Source organism: Zalophus californianus, chromosome 9, assembly GCF_009762305.2.
Source record: "Zalophus californianus isolate mZalCal1 chromosome 9, mZalCal1.pri.v2, whole genome shotgun sequence".
In the NCBI taxonomy this organism is placed as follows: Eukaryota; Metazoa; Chordata; class Mammalia; order Carnivora; family Otariidae; genus Zalophus; species Zalophus californianus.
This window is the reverse complement of record NC_045603.1, coordinates 87,325,190-87,346,304: the sequence shown is the minus strand read 5'-3', so window position 1 is coordinate 87,346,304 and position 21,115 is coordinate 87,325,190. Positions and strand designations below refer to the sequence as shown.

Genomic DNA, 21,115 nt, shown 5'->3' with positions numbered 1-21,115 from the left:
AGGCCCCGCGTCGGGCTCCCTGCTCAGCCAGGGCGTCTGCTTCTCCCTCGCCCCCTGCCTGCCGCACCCCCTGCTTGTGCGCTCTCTTCACTGTCAAATAAATAACATCTTTAATAAAAATTAAAATAAAGGGGGCTATGGAACTTTTAGAACTGTGGGAAAAATTGTTTACTTTGATGTTTTCAAGAATGGGTTTTGTTTTCTTTCTTCGTATAAGAAGTTTAAACTGAACATAATTGAGACTAGCAAAATCTTCACTTTGAAAAAATGGGGAAGATTGTGAATCACTACTTTTCTAAAACATATGCAAACCCTTCTGGTTATAGCAAACTGTGTTGGCTTGCTTGTCTGTATTTCAAACTACATGATGAAACAATTTTGTTTTCTCAACGTGAGATGCTATTTTCAATTTTTGCTGTAGCAGTTTCATATGAAAGGAGTGTTGTAGCGCCAGTTATGTTACATGCTAGATTTAGTTGTAAGACAACTCAACTCATTCTGAGGTAACTGAACATTTTTATGACATTAGCATTCCTACAAGATATTTACAATGTTTTGTAAAATGGTTTGTTCATGTACTCATTTAAAAAGCACCATTTTGGGCAAAGGGCATGAAATGCAGAAGAACTGGTTGGCCTTTAAATATGAAATAACATTTAATTCAACATTTATTATGTGGTAGGCACTGTTCCAGTTGCTTATGTAGTTTTTCTCATATAATTCTCACAAAAATCCCATGAAGATTAAATTGTTACTTTATTTTCTATATAAGGAAGTGGAGGTATGCAGAAGCAAAGTAACTTACCTGTCCCCAGAGAACTATTGATAAAAAGAGTTTAACTCCTGTCTCTGATTCCATGGTCATGCTTGTGACCATGAAGCTGGGACAGCCTTCTGTGTGAATGGGCGTATGAAGAAAGGGCTAACATCACTTGCACTCAAAACACAAACACACATGCTCAATTAGAACTGTGTGATGGCATGTATTTTCTATTAGATTTGTAAAGAAGAAAAGTAATTGTCAATACCCAGTTTGTGGGGAAAGGAGAAATCTAATGCATTGAGATACACAAGTTTTTACCTCTTTTTGGAGGACAAAGCATGTAAATGTTGAAAATGTGCACATGATTTGACCTACCCATCCCACTTTTAAGAATTAATCCTATACAGCTAAACACAGGAAAGCACAAAGACGTCTGGACAGTGGTATACATTAAGTATTGTTTACAATAATAAAAAATTAATAAGTGTCCAGGAGGAATCAGGTTTAGGTAATTGTGATGGGTAGCCATCAAAAAAGGAACAGTTAAGAATATATTTATTGACATGGGAAACTGTGGCATAGAGCAGGTTGCAAACAACATATATAGTTTGATTTCCTTATATTGAAATATGTTTATATATACAAACTCTGGTCTACCAGAAGGTAAACAACTGGTATGTTTACTGCTAGATAGTATAATTTAGTGATCAAATATGTAGGCAGTAAGCAACACTCAATCTGAGTTTGAATCCTGTTCAGTCCACTTAGTAGCATTATTCCATAACTAGTTTGTGTCTGTTTCTTCAGTAAAATGAAGAACTTATATTACTGCGTTATGAGGCTCAGATGAGTTTGTAAAGTGATTGACATAGTAAGTGATCAGTAAATCTAAGCAGCTGTTTTAACTTTATGCCTTTTATTGGTTGAATTTTTTGAAATAAGTGTGTATAAACTTTGGAAGCAATAACAAAAAATGTTTTTAGAGGAGTCGTTTAAATTGGTATGCTTACAGTTTTAACAGGAAACGTCTATTTATTTTGAGCTAAGGTTATTTAAAATAACTCATGGAATGTTTTCTTCAAGAACTGTTTGCAACCGTATATGCTTGTATTTTACCCTATGCTGTATGCCAGTCTTAAAGGGAATTGAAATCATATTTCACTCTTACAGCTGGAAGGCATGCATAGTCACAAGAGTCTTCCTAGAGAAGCTGCTTGAATTTGCAGCTGCAGTGACATGTTGGTGCGTGACGTCAGTCTGGTGTCAGACTTGCAGGGTGGCAGGCTGGCCTGACAGCCCCAGTGCATTTCCTTAGTGCTTAGTCCCCACAGTGCTCATTTGGGAGCAGCTCAAAGACAAAGGAGTTGAGTCTGATTCTCATTCCAGTATCCTTTTTGCCTGTAGTTAAATGTCTGTTCACAAATGTGATTTTGATGAAGGCTGGTAAGTAATTCTTGTTACTTTTATATATTTATGTATTAGTAACAAATAAATCATGGCTAAATGAGCATTAGGACTTTTTTCTCAGTTAATGATCCTGTGGTAAATAATCTTTGTGGCCTTAGTGCCAGGCACAGTGCCTAATGCAAAAAAATTGACATATTATAAATGTTTCTACAACTGAAGTATTGTGTTTTTGTAAAAATATAAATACTGTACATCATTAGGTTTTCAAATGACTTGGGCATTTTAAAATGTAGTCTTCCTCTTAGTCTCTCCTTAACTTTAAGCTACATAAATGCATAGTAGTTGTATATTGCTTTCAAGCCTAAAGATTTTAATTAAATTTTTACATTTATCTTGTTTATTTTTTAACTTAGAAGAGAAGCTTGTATATTGTATATTTTTTTTCCTTAAAGAGAACCAAATGAATAATTCTCAGAAATTCCTGTGGAGATGTTAACAGTATTCATTACATAATGTTTTTATTAAAATGTATATTAATACTAGTTTAAACTAACAATTGGTTGAAGCTGCTGTTTATTTATTTAAGTTAATTCTTTGGGCTGTTTCAGTAATGTGATTCAAAAATAGGAATGCTCATTAACCTAAAATTTGAAAGCAATATAATGGTAGGAGATTATTACAGACAACATTTTGGCATTTAAAGAAATAAAGTTACTACTGCCACTGGTTATAAAAGCTGGGCAACATACCTTTAAAGATTTATTTCTTATTAACAATATTCATCTTTCTTTGAGTTTCACTATTGATTTAGTTGTTTTGAAGGCATTAATTTAAGTAGATTAGACTGGGAAAGACTTTTTTTTGTATGTATGTAGCTATTTTGCTTATAACTTCTCCATTTTGAGGAGATGGATGATATTATTTTAATTTCATACTATTTGTATGGTACAAACTGAAGCCTTTAAAATCTTACATTTTGCCATTTCTGGTATAGTTCTTTTTATGCGGGTTCAGTAGTAGTCTTGTGATTTCAAGGTTTTTTAGTATTTTCAAACAAAGTTTTCTCTTAACAGGCACTTTCTACTTTTTAAATTTAGTTGAAGAAAGGGCAATATGGAAATTCTTAATATTTTAAATATTTTCACATCAGTTTTCTGAAAGAATAAGATGCCTGTACATATTTTTTGTGTGAATTACATAATTGAGTATTGAAAGGAAATTATCTAAGTCATCATTTTATATGTGAATTTAAAAAATATCAAATTTGAGGAATTTGCAATCACTTCCTCATATGTGACTCCAAGTATACATTATACTTCTGCGTTTTGGAAGCATGGAAATACAGAAGGAGGGTCTCAAGTTCATTTTATTTGACTTGATGGCCTTAATTCAAGATTCACGGTTTTTCAATTGAGTTGCAAAATTTTAAGCTGGAAGCTGAAAATTCTGCCCAAAGCCAGAAAATTTAAGTATATGGAGAACTCATGAATATTTTTATTCCCTTTAAAAATTTATCTTGAGCCCACTTAAAATATTTTAACATGGTTTTAAAATAGTCTATATTTTAAACTTTATCAGGAAGTTACTATAGTAATGATGAATCGGAATATATTCAGTATACATTTTAAACAAAGATGTTTTTGAGGCATTATGACATCAGAGGTCATTGGCCTAAATGCTGCTAAAGTTCAAGTGAAGGGAAGTTACTTAAATTTCTTTGTATGAACAGGAAATTAAATCTAGCCAAAAGCAGGGAGTGGGGAGAGGGACAAGCAGAACTGCAGGGCGAAAATAACCTGAAATTGACACAAAAGTTTTACTGAAGTCTAAAACAGTAGAGAATAAAGTACTTGTCTCTTTTCTAGTGAATAAGATAAACGCTTTAAGGAACTCTTTCCATGAATACTGAAGCCTGATGGAAAAGTATAATTGTGCTATTCTTTTTTGAAATTTAGCTTATAGTAAAACTCAGATGAAATCGTATTCTTTTAGCTCATAGTCTTGAACCATACATTTGTTTTCTAGCGGTGTACAGTACAAAACCTGTGCATCATAGATGCTTAGTAAATATTTGACCATGAGTAAATGAATTGATTAAGCAAGTTAAATGAATGAGGAGACTCCCTTGATCCTTGTATTGGAGAGATTTCATTTTCACTGTGATGATGAAAACCTACTAATTGTCAAACCAACTAATAGGGTAGTACATAGCCTGGTACTCTGTTAGAAAGAGATGTGTCTCTGGAATTCAGTACTGCCGTCACCGTGGCCTGCAGTGGCCACTCGATTTCATTGGTCGCTCTACTTACTGTCTCTGCTGTAGGAAGTGGGCCTTACCCTGCCATTCTGGGTCAGATTTCTGCCCCAGTCCCTTCTCATCTGTAAGTGAGAAATTTCTCACTCCTCAGGGATAATGATTTGTTCACTAAACGGTGCCTTAATTAACTGCTGTGTGCGTCACAGAAGTGCATTGAACCTTTTCAGAGTTAAAAAATATATATTTGCTCCTAAGAGTGAAGCAGATACATTGCTTCAAAACTTATATAGTAAACTGGGTGCCTGGGTGGCTCAGTCGTTAGGCGTCTGCCTTCGGCTCAGGTCATGATCCCAGGGTCCTGGGATCGAGCCCCACATCGGGCTCCCTGCTCCGCGGGAAGCCTGCTTCTCCCCCTCCCACTCCCCCTGCTTGTGTTCCCTCTCTCGCTGTGTCTCTCTCTGTCAAATAAATACATAAAATCTTAAAAAAAAAAAAAATACAAAACTTATATGTAAATGTTTTATATGTAAGTATGTTGTTACTCAAAGCCTAGATTTTCTGCCCCGTTTCTGTACCGCTCCCCCCTTCGGTTGGTGCTAAATCCCAGCCACATCCGACTGCTGCTTCTCAGGCTTAGTTCAAATGGCAGCACTTCTGGGACATCTTCCCTGTTCTTCCCCTTGCTAAGCAAGACCAATCCTGACTTGGCCTCCCCTTTGTATTTTCATTATGGTTCTATTACTCTTCTGGTTTGTTTACAAAGTCTTTGTTTCACAGAGGTATTTGACTTAGTAACTGCCTTTTTGTTCTTGCAGTGATTGTTCAGATAAAGCTCTTGCAGTACCAAACTGATTAAACACTGTGCAATGAAGAAGAGTAAAGTTCAGTGATTACTGATTATTTTTTTCTGTTTGAATTGAGCTATTCTGTCAATTTGACTATAGGGAAGAATGTTTCATTTACAATAAAACAACTGGATCTTGAAACTATGTGGTTCTTTATGTGTAGGTTAGAATTAGGTTAACTTTTTAAAGTGGTATATGACCACACGCAGAAGAGATAGTGCTTAAATTCAGCTTTTTCTAATTTGTTGTTTGCTTCCTTACCGATGATACAGTAAACTTATGTTTAATGCATGTTACCATAAAACATTAGTAATTGGCATTCATTAGGGGATACTAGAGTTACCTGGATTAATGCAATTCCAGGTTTTTAATATATATATATTTTTTAAATGCCACATTATTGCTTTTAAATGCTAAGAAGAATATTCTGACTACTAACATGCTTCTGAGTTGGAGTTCCACTTAGTTTTATTTTAAAACTCCGTTAGACTTTTGCAAATAAAACTTTTTTATACAAGTGACTGTAATTTTTTAAGCAAGTCTTCTCTTAAACCACTATAATATCCCATTAACACTTTTTTCCCCCTTACGTAGTTTTACAAGTGCTTTTTTGCATAGATTATTCAACAGTAAACTTTAACCTCAGATCAAGTTATCAGGTTCTTCATTCATTATACTCATATGCAAACCACTGTACTTCACATTTAAGACAGAGCAGAGACCCAACAACTTTGTAAAGCAAGGAGGTGATATAATTTTAGTTTTCAAGTTTAGCTAATATTTAGTGAGTACTTCGTTAGGTCCAGGTAATGTAGCTTTGCGCTACCAAGTACTTTATTCTTTCAAAGGTCCTATGGGGTAGGGTTTGTTATTGTTGTTTGGGTTTTAGTTCCCATTTTACAAAAAATACTTAAGGTTCAGTGAGGAGGATGTTCCAAATAGGAGAGAGCCTAGTTAAAATGAGGTGAATTTGAATGCTGTTAAAAGAGTTCTGGGGACATAAAAGTCGTCACTTAGGGCAGTGATGGAGATGTCTTCAGTTGTGTATTCTCATAGGGTGATTTCTGGGTGGCAACCAGAAATGTCACCTTCTTGAATGCTTGGCAGGAAATTACTTTGGTGGGTTACTGTGTATATTCTAAGAATCATATTTCTGTTCTAACCATTAAGTGCCATTTAACCTTCCCATTTAAAAGCTTCTTAAGAGTCACTGAAATGACTTACGAGTAAAAGAATTATCTAAGTTATTTTAGGTATTTTTGCTTATAATGTAATTTATCAAGTGATCTTAAACATAACCGTGCCATAACAGTCAGAATATGTAGCAGTTATTAATGTGATAGGTACATTTTGTTTATAACTAGCATGGAGTTAATTGAATTATTCTTGCCTTCCAAAATTATTTAAAATCTATTAAAAAGTGTTTATAGATTATAAATGAATATGTTGGTTTTATTTGAGGTTTTGTTTAAAAGGTGATTTAGAAATTATTAATAATCCAAAACTATATCAGGTGAATTTGTATGTAAGCCTTGTATTTTTTATTTTTCTTTAGTGTTCCTAGTCCATAATAATGCTTTCATCTTTGTACTTGCAGCATTACATCATGTTCATATTTTCCCACTGAGAAAAGGCAAGATTTTCAGTTCCTTTGGGATGCCTTTTATAAAACCCAGGCTTTACAATTGCTACTATTTCTACTTAAAGTCTTGGGTACCTATAATTGGGAAATGTGAGGCAACATTTATGATTGTATTGTGATAATTTTGTCTGAGCATCTAAGAGTGGAAAATGTGAGGCCTTAGAGAATTAGGAAGATAGAAAAGAAATGGGGAATCTAAAATTAAATTGAAATCGAGAAAGGTGTCATTACTGTGCTTCAGATAGATGTGGTCTTGAGGTGATGCTAGGCAGGGAGGCAGGAGGTGAGACGAGGAGCCATGAGGGAGGCTGCGTGCCCCTGGTCTGTGGAAGAGGGGAAGGACCTCTAAGGAAGGCAGAGTGTTTTGTTTCGTACCACTGGGCAGAAACAGAGATGTAGGGCAGGACTGAAAGGTCTCTTTGGCTGGGATAAGAGCCACGGCAGGGGCAGCTCTTGAAAGGTGGGGATCTGGAAAGGACACCGCTCTGGCCTGGGGGCCGTCTCTTCCTCACCTTGTCGTTGTGTGACTTCTGACAACTGTGTCGATGCTATGGGCCTCAGTTTATTCATTTATAAATGAAGATATAAGTGAAGATAGTAATACCTTCAAGGGTCTATGTGGGGATCAATGGTCATATTTTAAGTACACTTGTGACACTGTCCTGCTTAAGTGGTAGCAATTGTGAAGGTGGTGATTTTAATACCTACTGCTGGAAGTGAGGATGAACGAGGTACTCACACCTGAGAAATCCTTTCTTTTTTAACCACTCCCCCTGCCCCCACCGAAATAGGAGATGATCCATTTTCTAAATGATGAGAAAAGAAAGCAGAAGATAAAGAGTTAAGACCTTAGGAGATGGTGGGTAAATGAATCACTGAGGTTTGAGCAGGATGTCTGGAAGCAGTTAGTTCTAAGTTAAAGGCAAATGGTATTTAGAACGAAATGCGGGGAAAGGAAATATATACTTTTCATGTTTTACAAAAAAAAAAAAAATTACAACCTTTTAGATTGCTAACTCAGTGGTTATTTCTTCACATAACTAAGGTTCAAGAATTGAGTCTCTCAAGAAAGGCAGGGCACTTGTAGTGTTTTTCTTTTGTTCTTAAAACATTGCCTTTAACTGTAGGCATCGTTTTCCATGCCAGCATATTTTCAGTTTAAAAATAAATTGCACACATAGTCATTGTAGTAGTCAGATTTCAACATAACATTTTCTCCTTTTTATTAAAAGAAAAACAAAGTAGTTATCTGTATAAAACATTAACAAACTTAACATTTAACAATATTTTAGAAATTACTGTGAACTACCATAGAACCAATTGATTGAATAACTAAAGTCACTGTTGCAAACATGTTTTTAAAACCTAATTTGAGACTTTTTGAGTCTCAAAGTGACAAAGCTGTATGATTTCTAGTGATAAAAGCTCTTCAATCCTAACACAAGCTGGAGAGGATTATTGTCTGAAAGTGTACCAAAACCAAGGATAAATTGAGAATGTACAGTACTCCTTTTTAAGTAGAAGGATACTAAAGCCAAGAGTTAACAAGTACACATCTGAGTTGTTTGTTCTATAGGTTTGAGCCTAATTTCAGAAATAAATAGCCTCCCTAGTTCCCACATCTCTCCCTCCTTGCTCCCGTGTAACAACACTGTGACTATGTGGCACCTTTTACGGGTTGGGCCCTTGTAAAAGTCCCCAAGTCATGATACCGCCTTCGTTGCCAGAGCTGCCAGAGGAACTGCCAAACCACTATGATAGCCTGTTTTTCTTACACTAAATTAAATCCTCCTTTCTTCCCCGTAAGGGAAACACATGATTCAGAACAAATCATACAAAGGGGTTTGCATCGGAGTTTTGTAAGAGACAACCAAAATCTCCTCTGTGGAACAGTTTTCTAAAACTATGTCTTTTTTGTGCACAGTGGATGAATTTTCAACGTTATTGCCAGAGTTACACATATAAAACACTACTAAAGCTTGCTTTGTCAAATGTATTACTCAGAAGAATTCTATTGTTTTTTGACCATATTAATAGCAATTTTGATATTTCTTAAATTTAAAAACAATGGATTTTGTATTAAAGCAGTCATTGAAATTACCCATGAAACAAAGATGTTAAAACACACACACACACACACACACAAGTATTTCCACAGGAGAAAATTGCAATACTAAGAAGTATCTATAACAATGCAATTAGTTGGCCAAAACATTAGAAAAAAAATTTGACACCAAAAGCAAAAAGAGTGAGACTAAATCAAACTAAAAAGTTTCTGCACAACAAAACAAAACGGCAACCTACCAAGTGAGGAAATATTTGCAAATCATATATTTGATAAGGAGTGAATACCCAAAATATATAAAGAACTCCTACAACTCAGTAGCAACACACACACAATCCGATTTTAAAATCTTTTTTTTCCTCTTTCTAAACCCATAATTTTATTGAGGTTTATATATGAAATGTGCAATTTTGTGCTTTTTATGCACCTACTTCGTGTGTGGAGAGGGTATTTCCTTAGCAATGTCAGTGGCATCCTCCCTTACAAGTCTCCTGCTGAGGGAAGACTGGCAATGTGGACTGAACAAAAAATGCCTGCTCCAGTGACCCTGGAAAGGGACACAAATACCAGCATCCTCTATCTTCAGTGTCAGCCATACAATTTAAGTTATTCTTCATATAAAAGCACCTGCCACTAAGAGTTGACTCAAACCCAGTAAATTGCTTTGTTTCCGTAATGAGGCTATAGGAGCAATGTAGTTTATCAGTGTTCTGCCCCCCCCTTTTTTAAGATTTTATTTATTCATTTGACAGAGAGAGGGAACACAAGCAGGGGGTAGTGAGAGAGAGGGACAAGCAGGCTTCCTGCTGAGCAGAGAGCCCAATGCGGGGCTCGATCCCAGCACCCTGGGATCATGACCTGAGCTGAAGGCAGACGCTTAACTGACTGAGCCACCCGGGTGCCCCTCAGCTTTCCCTTTTTACGTAGGCTGCTAGAAAGCTCAGTACTGCCTAAAATGGCCCAGCTTCATCCAGATTTTCTAGTATAGTCACAAATACAAGATTTGAAAAGGAATAAGCTAGGATAATGAATATATTCTATCTCCAGCAGACGTCATTTTTAACTTATTTTTATAATTTGATAGAAACATAACCATTTTATACACGCACACACTAATTTATTCATCTTAAGATCTTTTAAAACTAATTATTATTGAATGAAGTAGTTCCATAGAGGCTTTAAATAAGCAGGTCTTGCATTTGACCTTCTAGTTTAGTAAATGATTACATGTCTGGTAATAAATAGTGATGAGGGCATAATGCCAAGGAACAAGCCATTGGTGTTGCTATTTGTCGATTACTTCATATCTTTCTAAAAATGGCCTTGATTCAATCCTTTTATCTGGACTTTCGATAGAGCATGATCCTCAGATTGAGCTAGTGAATATGACCTATTTCTTTTCAGCCCTGAACTCTGGAATAGCTGGATCCGTTTTTTTGGTTTGCTTTGGTTCGGATTTTTTTCTTCTTCTTTTCTAAGTGTTGTCACTATTTAAGAACCTTCACACATACTGCCTTTGCTAGCATAAAAACACAGCTAATCTTTCTTCAGAACTTTTATATTAGAATTACTTTTCTCCTGTCTTTTTGACATATTAGGGGCAGAAGCATTTACCAGAAGCATGAAAACTAAGAGAAATTACAACTTTATTCATTTACAACAAATACTGAGTATAGTAGCCCCTTCTTATCTGCAGGCGATACATTCTAAGAACCCTAGTGGATGCCTAGAAGCACAGATATCACCAAATGCTCTGTGTACTATGTTTTTTCCTAATATACATACCTATGGTAGAGCCTAATTTATAGATTAGGCACTGAGAGAGAGAGTAACGACAATAACCAATAATAAAATAGAGCAGTTATAACAGTCTGCGGTAATACGGACTCTCTCAAAATATTTTGTACTGTACTCAGCTTTGTTCTTGGGATGATGTGAGATGATAAAATACCTATGTGATAAGATGAAGTGAGGGGAATGACACAGGTATTGTGACAGAGCATTAGGCTACCAGTGACCTCCCGGGGGAGAGGTCGGAAGGATCATCACTGCCGTTGACCCGTGGGTCACTGAAACTTAATAAGCGAAAAACCATGAATGAGCGTGGCCTACTGGGTGGGTACTAATTTAAACTGTTTTAACGTAAACAGTGGACCGAACAGTAATTTAATGACAGTGATATGCTGAAAGTCCTGTAGTTCCAATTAAAATAAGCAAAATTATCAAGGACTTATTCTGTCTCAGGCCATGTTTATGCTGCTCACCCTTTTCATCCTCATAAACGTCTCCACTAGAAAGTAAGTTTCGTGAGGGCAAAGATTCTTAGGTTTTGTTCACTGCTATCCCCAGTACCTAGAGCAGTTCTGAAACACAAACTTGTAACAACATGTGACCCAGCTACTGCTACTAAGTTGAGGAGACTAAGGTGTGGAAAGGTAATTTAGATACCTAGCAGTGAGTGGGGGCACTCAGATTCAAGCCTGGGGGGTCTGATAACAGAACTTGTGCTCTCAACTGCCATTATTTCCTGCTCCGTCTGTTGTCTCGAGAGAAAGACAGGAACCTAGAGAAATAATAAATGTGGCTTATTCAGCAGAGTTCACTGTTAGAGGGCTATGATGGGCTAGTGGAGGCTTATTGACATTTTCCTATGGAAAGCTTTCCTGGGCATTTTAAGACATTTAGTGGCATTCTGGCCTCTACCCACTAGATAGCAGTCCCAGTTGAGACATTCAAAAATATTACCAGACATTTCCAAATGTTCCCTGGGAGATAAAATCACTCCCAGTTGAGATCCCCTGGTCTCAACTTAGAACGTTAAAACATCACAGACGGGGGCTCCTGGCTGGCTCATTCGGTGGAGCATGCGACTCTTGATATCGGGGTTGTGGGTTAGGCTCCCATTGGGTGTAGAGATTACTTAAAAATAAAATCTTAAAAAAAAAATGAAACCTCACAGAAATCTGGAAGTAAGAGAAGGTGAATACCTGGTGTCATATTTTTTTTTTAAGTTAGGACTTCTGCTATGCCACAGAGTTTGAAGACAAGATGGGAATTAGTTTGTTCTGTGACCATAAGAGTTTTTTACATCAAGACCTGAATTTTATCTCTTCTTTATAAGGATTCTTCTAGAAACTTAGAAACTTCTAGAAATTTATGTAACGTCATACCTTTCCAGTTTTTCCTTTTAATTCATGAAAAGTATAAAACCTCTGGCAAGGATTTTTTAAGTGGCATCTTTTCTATTAAAGATTCAAATGTACTTTTGGCAGCATAGAAGTATGTTAGTTTGTAACTTAGGGGTACAGTAAGTTTTGCTATAACACAACACATATGCTCCTTAAAAGCTACCTCACTATGCAGTATCGGTCAATGAAAAGCAGGGGGCTTTTGTAGAAGATGATTTTATTAGAAGACCACTCAAAAACTTCATTAGTTACACATAAAAATAAAGATAGGAATCTAATAAAAGCGGTTACACAGTTTTACTGTTAAATGGTTAAGAAACACAAAAATACTACAGATATCCTTCACCTTGAAAAAGACCTGCAATTTGTATGTGGAAGTGAACATTGGGAGGGTTTCAGCTTGTGAGTTTTGGGGAAGTTTTGGAAGTAAGGATATCTGAAACTATAAAGTTGTATCACTATGTGTGAGTGAGTGTGTTTCATAAAACAGGTGATAAACTACAGTAACTGGCAGATGTTTGAGCTTGTGCAGTCGTACAATTGGTGTACTCCTCTATGTGCACAAACGAGATCACAGACAAAATCATGTTAAATAAACACGGAATTTATGTGATGTTCAAGCTGTTCCCTAACATGTGAATCGCATTGGAGAACTCACTTTTCCACAAGTGTTACAGCAGAGTTGATAGTACTCCTGACTTGAGTTTTGAGCCCCTTCCAAAAAAGAAAAAAAACTTGTGGACTACAAAAAAGATAGCCTGTGTAGGATGAAAACACTGCCTTTGTAAACAGTGCAAGGAACAAACTTTGGTAGAATTGAAGGAAGGCTGAGAATCATTGTCTTCCCTACCCTCTCTCCTGGTCCTGAACAGTCAGTCCTCCTTTGTGCCAAAGGCAACGACTCTGACTTGAGACTTAAACAGTGGGCCAGCCACCTCCCACAGTGCCCAGTCCATATATGTGCATAACACCAAATATATACATAGAGATGTATATATGTATAAAATAAAGAATTAGTATATCATGTGTTCAAAGAATTCTGTACATTAGCAGAGGTGGCTTTGTGGAGATTTTTTATCAAGACTCATTTGGATTTCATTTACAGCACTTTCACTAATTGGCTCTCAGCATTCATTTAACTTGTATTTTTAGTTTCTGTGTATGATTTAGAAATTATAGGGGCACCTGGGTGGCTCATTCGGTTAAGCAGCCAACTCTTGATCTCAGTTCAGGTCTTGACCTCAGGGTCGTGAGTTCAAGCCTCAGTGAGGTTGGGCTCCCTGCTGGGCATAGGGCCTACTTTAAAAAAAAAAAAGAAAGAAAGAAATTATGTTTACCCTTACCATTACTTACTTTAAAATGCAATATTAGTATAAATGCCAACATAAGAAGGAATGATTTTAAAATTTAAAAATGTATTGCAAATACATTTTTAAATATATACAAATGTACATAAAAATATATTTTTGCAGGAGCAGTAAGCATTGACAGTCCTATCAGGTGGTGGAAAATTACCACATTTAAACAGTTAAAGCTGGAATTGATATTTTGGCTTGTCAACTTTTGTTTTAATTTGTTTTTGATGAAATAATTAGAAAACATTACTATGATTTTCCTGTTTGATAAATATGTTGTTTAAATTAGTTCTCAGGAGGGCATCTGGGTGGCTCAGTCAGTTAAGCGTCTGCCTCTGGCTCAGGTCATGATCCTGGTATCCTGGGATTGAGTCCCACATCAGGCTCCTTGCTCAACAGAGAGCCTGCTTCTCCCTCTCTCTCTGCCCCTCCCCCTGTTTGTGCTTTCTCTCTCTCTCAAATATATAAACAAAATCTTTAAAAAATAATAATAAATAAATTAGTTCTCAGGAGCCAGATTTTAGGAGTATTTTATAAGACAGAACAAACAAACATTTGAGAGGACTTATTTTATGTTACAGTTATATATATGTAGTGGGAAAAGTTATATCTTTCATTAAAAAATATTATGGTCATAGCTCGTTTCATTGCACTTTTCTGTATTGCGCTTCACAGATAATGTGTTTGTTTTTTTTTTTAACAAATTGAAGGTTTGTGGCAACCCTGCATTGAGTTAATCTTTTGGCAATATTTTTCCAACAGCAGTTGCCCACTTCATGTCTGTCACATGTTGGGAATTCTCATAATATTTCAAACTTTTTCATTATTTTTACATTTGTTGTGGTGATTTGTGATCAGTGATTGTGACTCACTAAAAGCTCAGATGACGGCATTTTTTAGCAATAAAGCATTTTAAATTAAGGTATGTACATTGTTTTTTTAGACATAATATTATTGCGTGCTTAATAGTGTAAACATAACTTTTATATGCGCCAAGAAACCAAAAAATTCATTTCTCGTTTTATTGCGATATTCACCTTATTATAGTCATCTGGAACCAAATCTGCAATATCTCTAAAATATGCCTGTAAAAGACTTTCATGTTAGAGTGTCCTTGTAGATTTTATATGAATTTTATGTCAATATAATATCAACATTATATAAAAGAAAATACATGGGATACTTCGAAGAAATAAAAGAACATAAATATATTCATATTTCATATTGATTTTCGTCACTGGTCTTTTAAAATAGAAACACTAAGATTTTTATTTAGTTTTATTTTAAGACATTGTGATCTGAAAAGTACTTGGACAATAAAAACATCAATTTAATTGAAAATAGCATCCACTTCGGGGAAAAGAATGTGCTCTTTTTTTAACCATTCATTGTTAAATATCTCCATTCCTTTATGTCTTTGTCTAATGCTTCTGATGTGTACCCATATCTGTTTAATGGTCAGGATGTCAGAGACGTCTGTTAGCCAGATAACCATTGCAGAGCCATGTTGTTACAATTTAGAGCTTCCAGAATATTGGGATTAGAGCGTCTACTGTATTCCTCCTAGGCAAGGCGACACAGCATAGGGGGAAAATGCAATATATAAGGGTTTATTTGCTTTCTTTTTGCAACATTGGGTTGTTGTTGTTTTGTTTTATTTTTAAGAATTCGTGTATTTCTCTTCTTTCTACCACGCAACAACATTGGCTTTTTAATGCTTTCAAGGAGAGACTTTAAGGAAAAAAAGGTGCTATCCTCCATTTTTTATCATTAAGGTATCCCAGTCCCTATCCCAGATTACTTTTCCCCTTTGCCCCTACAGTGTTTTATTCTGTTAAAAATCAGAATTTACATACCTCAACGCATTCATAGTGTTAATCACATCTGGGTACTTTAGTATTTTCCACTTATCTCCAGAGGCTATACTTTCTTAGTTGTTCTGTTAATCAATTTATTGCTTATTACATAAACTGGTATCCCGCATGATGAGACCTTAGGTTTCTACCACTGTACTTTTGTAAATCAACAAGTTAGAAAGTCACTCACATACCTTTTCTGTAGTGAAAATATCACTCCAAATAAATATTTAAACCCACCAAACTTGGGGTTTTTTTGTTTTTTGTTTTTTAATTTTTTATTTTACAGAGAGACACAGCTAGAGCGGGAACACAAGCAGGGGGAGTGGCAGAGGGAGAAGCAGGCTTCCTGCGGAGCAGGGAGCCTAACGCAGGGCTCGATCCCAGGACCCTGGGATCATGACCTGAGCTGAAGGCAGACGCTTGATGACTGAGCCACCCAGGCGCCTCTAAACCCATGAAATCTTGTATAAAAACAAAACCATCACAAAAAACGGATAATTTCTGGGAACGCAAGCTGGTGCGGCCACTCTGGAAAACAGTATGGAGGTTCCTCAAAAAGTTGAAAATAGAGCTACCTGATGACCCAGCAATTGCACTACTGGGTATTTACCCCAAAGATACAAACGTAGTGATCAGAAGGGCACCTGCACCCCAATGTTTATAGCAGCAATATCCACAATAGCCGAACTATGGAAAGGGCCCAGATGTCCATCAACAGATGAATGGATAAAGATGGGGGGGTGTATAATGGAATATTATGCAGCCATCAAAAAAATGAAATTTTGCCATTTGCAACGACATGGATGGAACTAGAGAGTATTATGCTAAGTGAAATAAGTCAGTCAGAGAAAGACAGTTATCATATGATCTCACATTGGTATGTGGAATTTAAGAAACAAGACAGAGGATCATAGGGGAAAAGAGGAAAAAAATGAAACAAGACGAAACCAGAGAAGGAGACAAACCATAAAAGACTCTTAATCTTAGGAAATAAACTGAGAGTTGCTGGAGGGGAAGAGGGCGGGCTGATGATGGGGTAACTGGGGGATGGACATTGGGGAGGGTATGTGTTGTAATAAGCACTGGTTATTATATAAGACTGATGAATCACAGACCTGTACCCCTGAAACAAATAATACATTATATGTTAATTGATTGAATTTAAATTTTCTTTAAAAAAGGAAAAGCTGATAATTTAGTAGTCCTATATACTTGTTATAACAACCAATTATCTAAAGGAATAATAGAAACACATTATATTCCATCAGTCATTCTACTCTAATAGTCAATATGTAATATCTTTTAAATTGTATCTGTACCTTTTCTTTTTTGTGATTTTAGTTTTACTTCATGGATAAACTTTCAAGTACTATGTTACCAATAAAAGTAATATTAATGAAAGTTAGGATATAGAAAAGGAATTTAAATATCTAAAGTCTGTCAGAAAGTTTGTGTCTTATGGTTATAGACTTCCTGAAATACAGAGCACATATAATCTCTGAAGATTAACAAAGCAATATTCAGTTATAACATCTTGAAATTTTTCTCTGTAATAAAAGTAAATTTTCTAAGGTCGGGCACACCAATACATCTTCCTTACAGATTGCCTTATTGTATGTGACCCAGCGGGGAAAATATTAATTTACAAAGGATGATATTTGTTATTTAATTTATCAATGTATATTACATATTTTTTTGGCATCTAGTATTTTTGGTTTAGATAATTAGTTTGGGAATTTTTTTTCCCTCTCATTTCAGGAAGACAGCAGGAGACCTAATCTTATCACTCACCTAAAAAGGATAGTATTTCTCCAAGAAATAGCCATCCTTAATTCAAAGCAAATTTTTTTTCAGCAAAGACAACAAGTAGATTTTTCTTTCTTTCTGTTGTTTGTACATTTTTTTGTTTTCTCCTTCAGATTTCATTTTCTATAACATACTTTCCTGAAGTATTGTAAAATTCAGTCCCATTACATTATTTATATAAAGATTCTTTAATAAAATAAAACACCATAAAATATTACTCTTCCTGTGGTACTGTTTTTATTACTACCCATATAGTAGTACTGTTCATTTTTTTTCTGTATGTGAATTTGGCATTAGTCCTCTATAATGTGCCTAAATTAGGATACAAAATAATGGAGGTAGGTAGATACTCATTCTTGGTGGCCCACCTCTCAAATATAAAATGCAATGACCATGGAGCCAAATCAGCTTACCTTTATTTATAAAATGTGAGAAGAAAGACTTGAGGTCAGGCGTGGGGAGTAGGAGGTGCATTTAACTATATGGTAAAACTGTAATAGCATTCACACACATGTATTGTATACATGGTAGATAGTAGAAAGGGTGTATTTGGATATTGCATACCTGGGAGGTACGAATGTCATCGCTTTTTTTTTTACTAATGTTACAATAAAGAAATCACTGTTTTGCTACCAGAATATTAGAGAAACATTTGTCATAATAGAAGTACATGCATACATTTTCTCTTTTTCTCTTTTAGCCATAATGAAAGGAAAGTGACCTGTAAACATCCAGTCACAGGACAGCCATCACAGGACAATTGTATTTTTGTAGTGAATGAACAGTAAGTAAAGAATTTCATGGAATGCCTTCATTTTAAATGTCATTAGTATTAAGATTGCTCTTATCCATATTTTCAGTACAGTATGGTTTAACAGTTTTCTTATCTGGGTATTTGCGGTCAAGTGTAACAGAAAGCCATCTATTTACTTTCTTGACGAAGATCATCTCAGAAACTCTTTTTACAATAGTTCAAGCATAGATAGTAAGCCCAAGAGTCTGAAATTTAAGGTCAGAAAATCTATAAACTTGGTCAAATTATTAAACTCATTTGAGCCCAGTTTTTCTCATCCTTAAGTCAGAGATAGTGGTAATTATTTCTCAGGATTGTTTTAAGCACCAATGAAGTATGTGTGAAAATACTTTAAATACTTTATATGCTATAAATCTGTTCACAAAAAAATAGTTCTTGGTATCATTATTGTTTTCAATATTAGAATAGTTAATCTTTAACTGAAGCTTTAATTTTCCAGTTAGATGACCAAGTAGAGTATCTGTAATAATGCTTATTAAAATAAACATGATTTTAACCTATGTTGTGCTTAGGAGAACTGTTAATTTTATTTAAAGTAGTTATAAATATTAAGCTCTGACTCTAGAGCTTATTAAGCTCTAACTGGTATCCAGATATTTTGAAAAAGTGGGACACCAGCATTGTTATCTCTACGGAAGCTTCATTGTAAAGCAGTTAACATATACAGCAAGTTTTAGCATTCTGACGTATTTGCAGGACCGTTGCAACCATGACATCTGAAGAGAAGAAGGAACGACCTATAAGCATGATAAATGAAGCTTCTAACTATAACATGACTTCAGATTATGCAGTGCATCCAATGAGTCCTGTAGGCAGAGTAAGTTATTTTACTAACTATTAATTTTTGATAACTGGTATAATTGGTAGCATCTATTACTATTACTCTTAATGGACTTAAAATTATAGAATAATCATGTCATTTTTACTCTTATATGAACCTAATTACATTTGAGGTAAATGACTTAAGCAATGGTGTGTGGAATATAAACTAATAAGATTATGTTTTAATAATTTAATGACTTTTTAAAAAATATTGTAGAGTTCAGATTTTGAATAATTTTACAAATATAATGGATGTTTGTGTGAAAAAATGGCAGTTTATTGAATTAACTGATGTTTTAAAGATGAAGGTTAATATAATGGCATACAAATCCCTTTTTCTGACTGTTATATATATGCCTAGGTTGAGCAAACTTTTTTTTTTTAAGATTTATTTATTTATTTTAGACAGGGAGGGGTAGGTAGGGGCAGAAGGAGAGAGAATCTCAAGCAGACTCTGTGCAAAGCACAGAGCCGGACAACCATGAGATCATGATCTGAGCTGGAACCAAGAGTCACACACTTAACCAACTGTACCACCCAGGTGCCCCTGAGCAGACAGACTTTTTTTTTTTTTTAAGATTTTATTTATTTATTTGACAGAGAGATAGCAAGAGCAGGAACACAAGCAGGGGGAGTGGGAGAGGGAGAAGCAGGCTTCCCTCCAAGCAGGGAGCCCGATGTGGGTCTCGATCCCAGGACCCTGGGATCATGACCTAAGCCGAAGGCAGACGCTTAACGACTAAACCACCCAGGCACCCGAGCAGACAAACTTTTTAAAAATAAATGTAAAATCCCTTACTGCCAAAGGGAAACCCTATGCCAGTGTGCTTGATGACTCTGATGTATTTAGAATCCATGATATAGAAAGTGCCATAGTCAAATGGGAATAGAGGTGGGTGGTTTTCCTTTATAATTAGAAAGAAAAATGTTAATTGTTTAATCTATGATCCTATATTCTGTGTCTATAAAAATTTATACTTATTGCTTTTTATACTTTAAACCACAATGTTGATATTTTAAATTCAGAATTTTAATATGAAAATTCTAACAAACTCTTGGAAAATATGCTACTAAATCTGAATAAATAATTGCCTTAAAATTGCTTCTCAGTTCTTAAATTAATGGATAGCAAGAGAATCGAGGGATAATACAAGAACAATATTCATTAAAAAATAATATAGGGGTGCTTGGGTGGTGCAGTCAGTTAAGCATCTGACTCTTGATTTCAGCTCAGGTCATGATGTCAGGGTCCTGGGATTGAGCCCTGCGTTGGGCTCCATGTTCAGTGTGGAGTCTGCTTGAGATTCTATCTCTCTCTCTCTCTCTGCCCTCCTACTCGTGCGGTCTCTCTCTCTCTCTTTAAAATAAATAAATAAATATAGTAGGACAATTATAATATTAAATTATGGTTATTGTAAAGAACTGGATAATAGGCAGTGATTTTAAATGCCTGTTTTAACATTTTTTGTTTTAATGTTCTTAAAATGAAATTTTGTAGAGTATTATAAGTTAATGTAAATTTCCAAATAATGTAATTTTAAATTCTTATATAATATAAAATGCTAGTAGGATAACTGAGCATTATAGTGCTTCATTAATATATTTTCATCAAAATCTAGAGAAATGATAGGTAGGTTGAGGGCCAGCCAACAAATCATTTATCTGGAAAGAAAGTTGGGTCTGTGCCTCAAACTTTACAATAAAAATTTTCCAGATGGATCAGATGCTGAAATGTTAAGAACAAAACTATAACAAACTACAAAAAACAATGGAAGATTTTTAAAAATCGAACAAACTCAGAATGCAGATGGGCTTTCTAAATATGACATAAAACCCACAAATCAAAATAAAAATAATGAGAGATTGAACCATACCTAATTATCATGCATGCATAATATCTGCAATTCATATAACAATTAAAGAATAATACCTTTATAATTAAAGAAGTTCTGTGAATCAATAAAGAAAAGGCTTACAACCTAGGTTTTAAATGGGAAAATTATGTAAAATCACTTCCCAAAAAACAGAATGTTACTGTTAAATATATGAAAACGATGTTCATACTCATAATATGAAAAATGCTAATTAAAATCAAAAAAGGATACCATTTTTCACATACCTGATTTTCAGAGGTTAAAAAGTTTTCTTGCACAGTACATTGACAACACTGTGGGTAAATAGTCATTTTCTTTATGTAATAAGCTCCAAGAAATAGTGGAACAGAAGTAGTAGAACATATGTAGTCATTTGACGAAGAAAAGATATTCCATACCTATGAAAACCGTTATTTTA

General features: G+C 35.1%; 1 protein-coding gene across 12 annotated transcripts in view; it reads left to right on the top strand.

Annotated features, from left to right (window-relative positions):
• PLEKHA5 (pleckstrin homology domain containing A5) overlaps positions 1–21,115 on the top strand; it is a 239,848-nt gene that overhangs the window by 122,283 nt on the left and 96,450 nt on the right. For all 12 annotated transcript variants that reach the window (XM_027592897.2, XM_027592895.2, XM_035729176.1 and 9 more), the window contains 2 exons: positions 17,888–17,971; positions 18,698–18,818. In XM_027592897.2, coding sequence (XP_027448698.1) covers positions 17,888–17,971; positions 18,698–18,818 — 205 coding nt within the window. The remainder of the gene's footprint in view (positions 1–17,887; positions 17,972–18,697; positions 18,819–21,115) is intronic.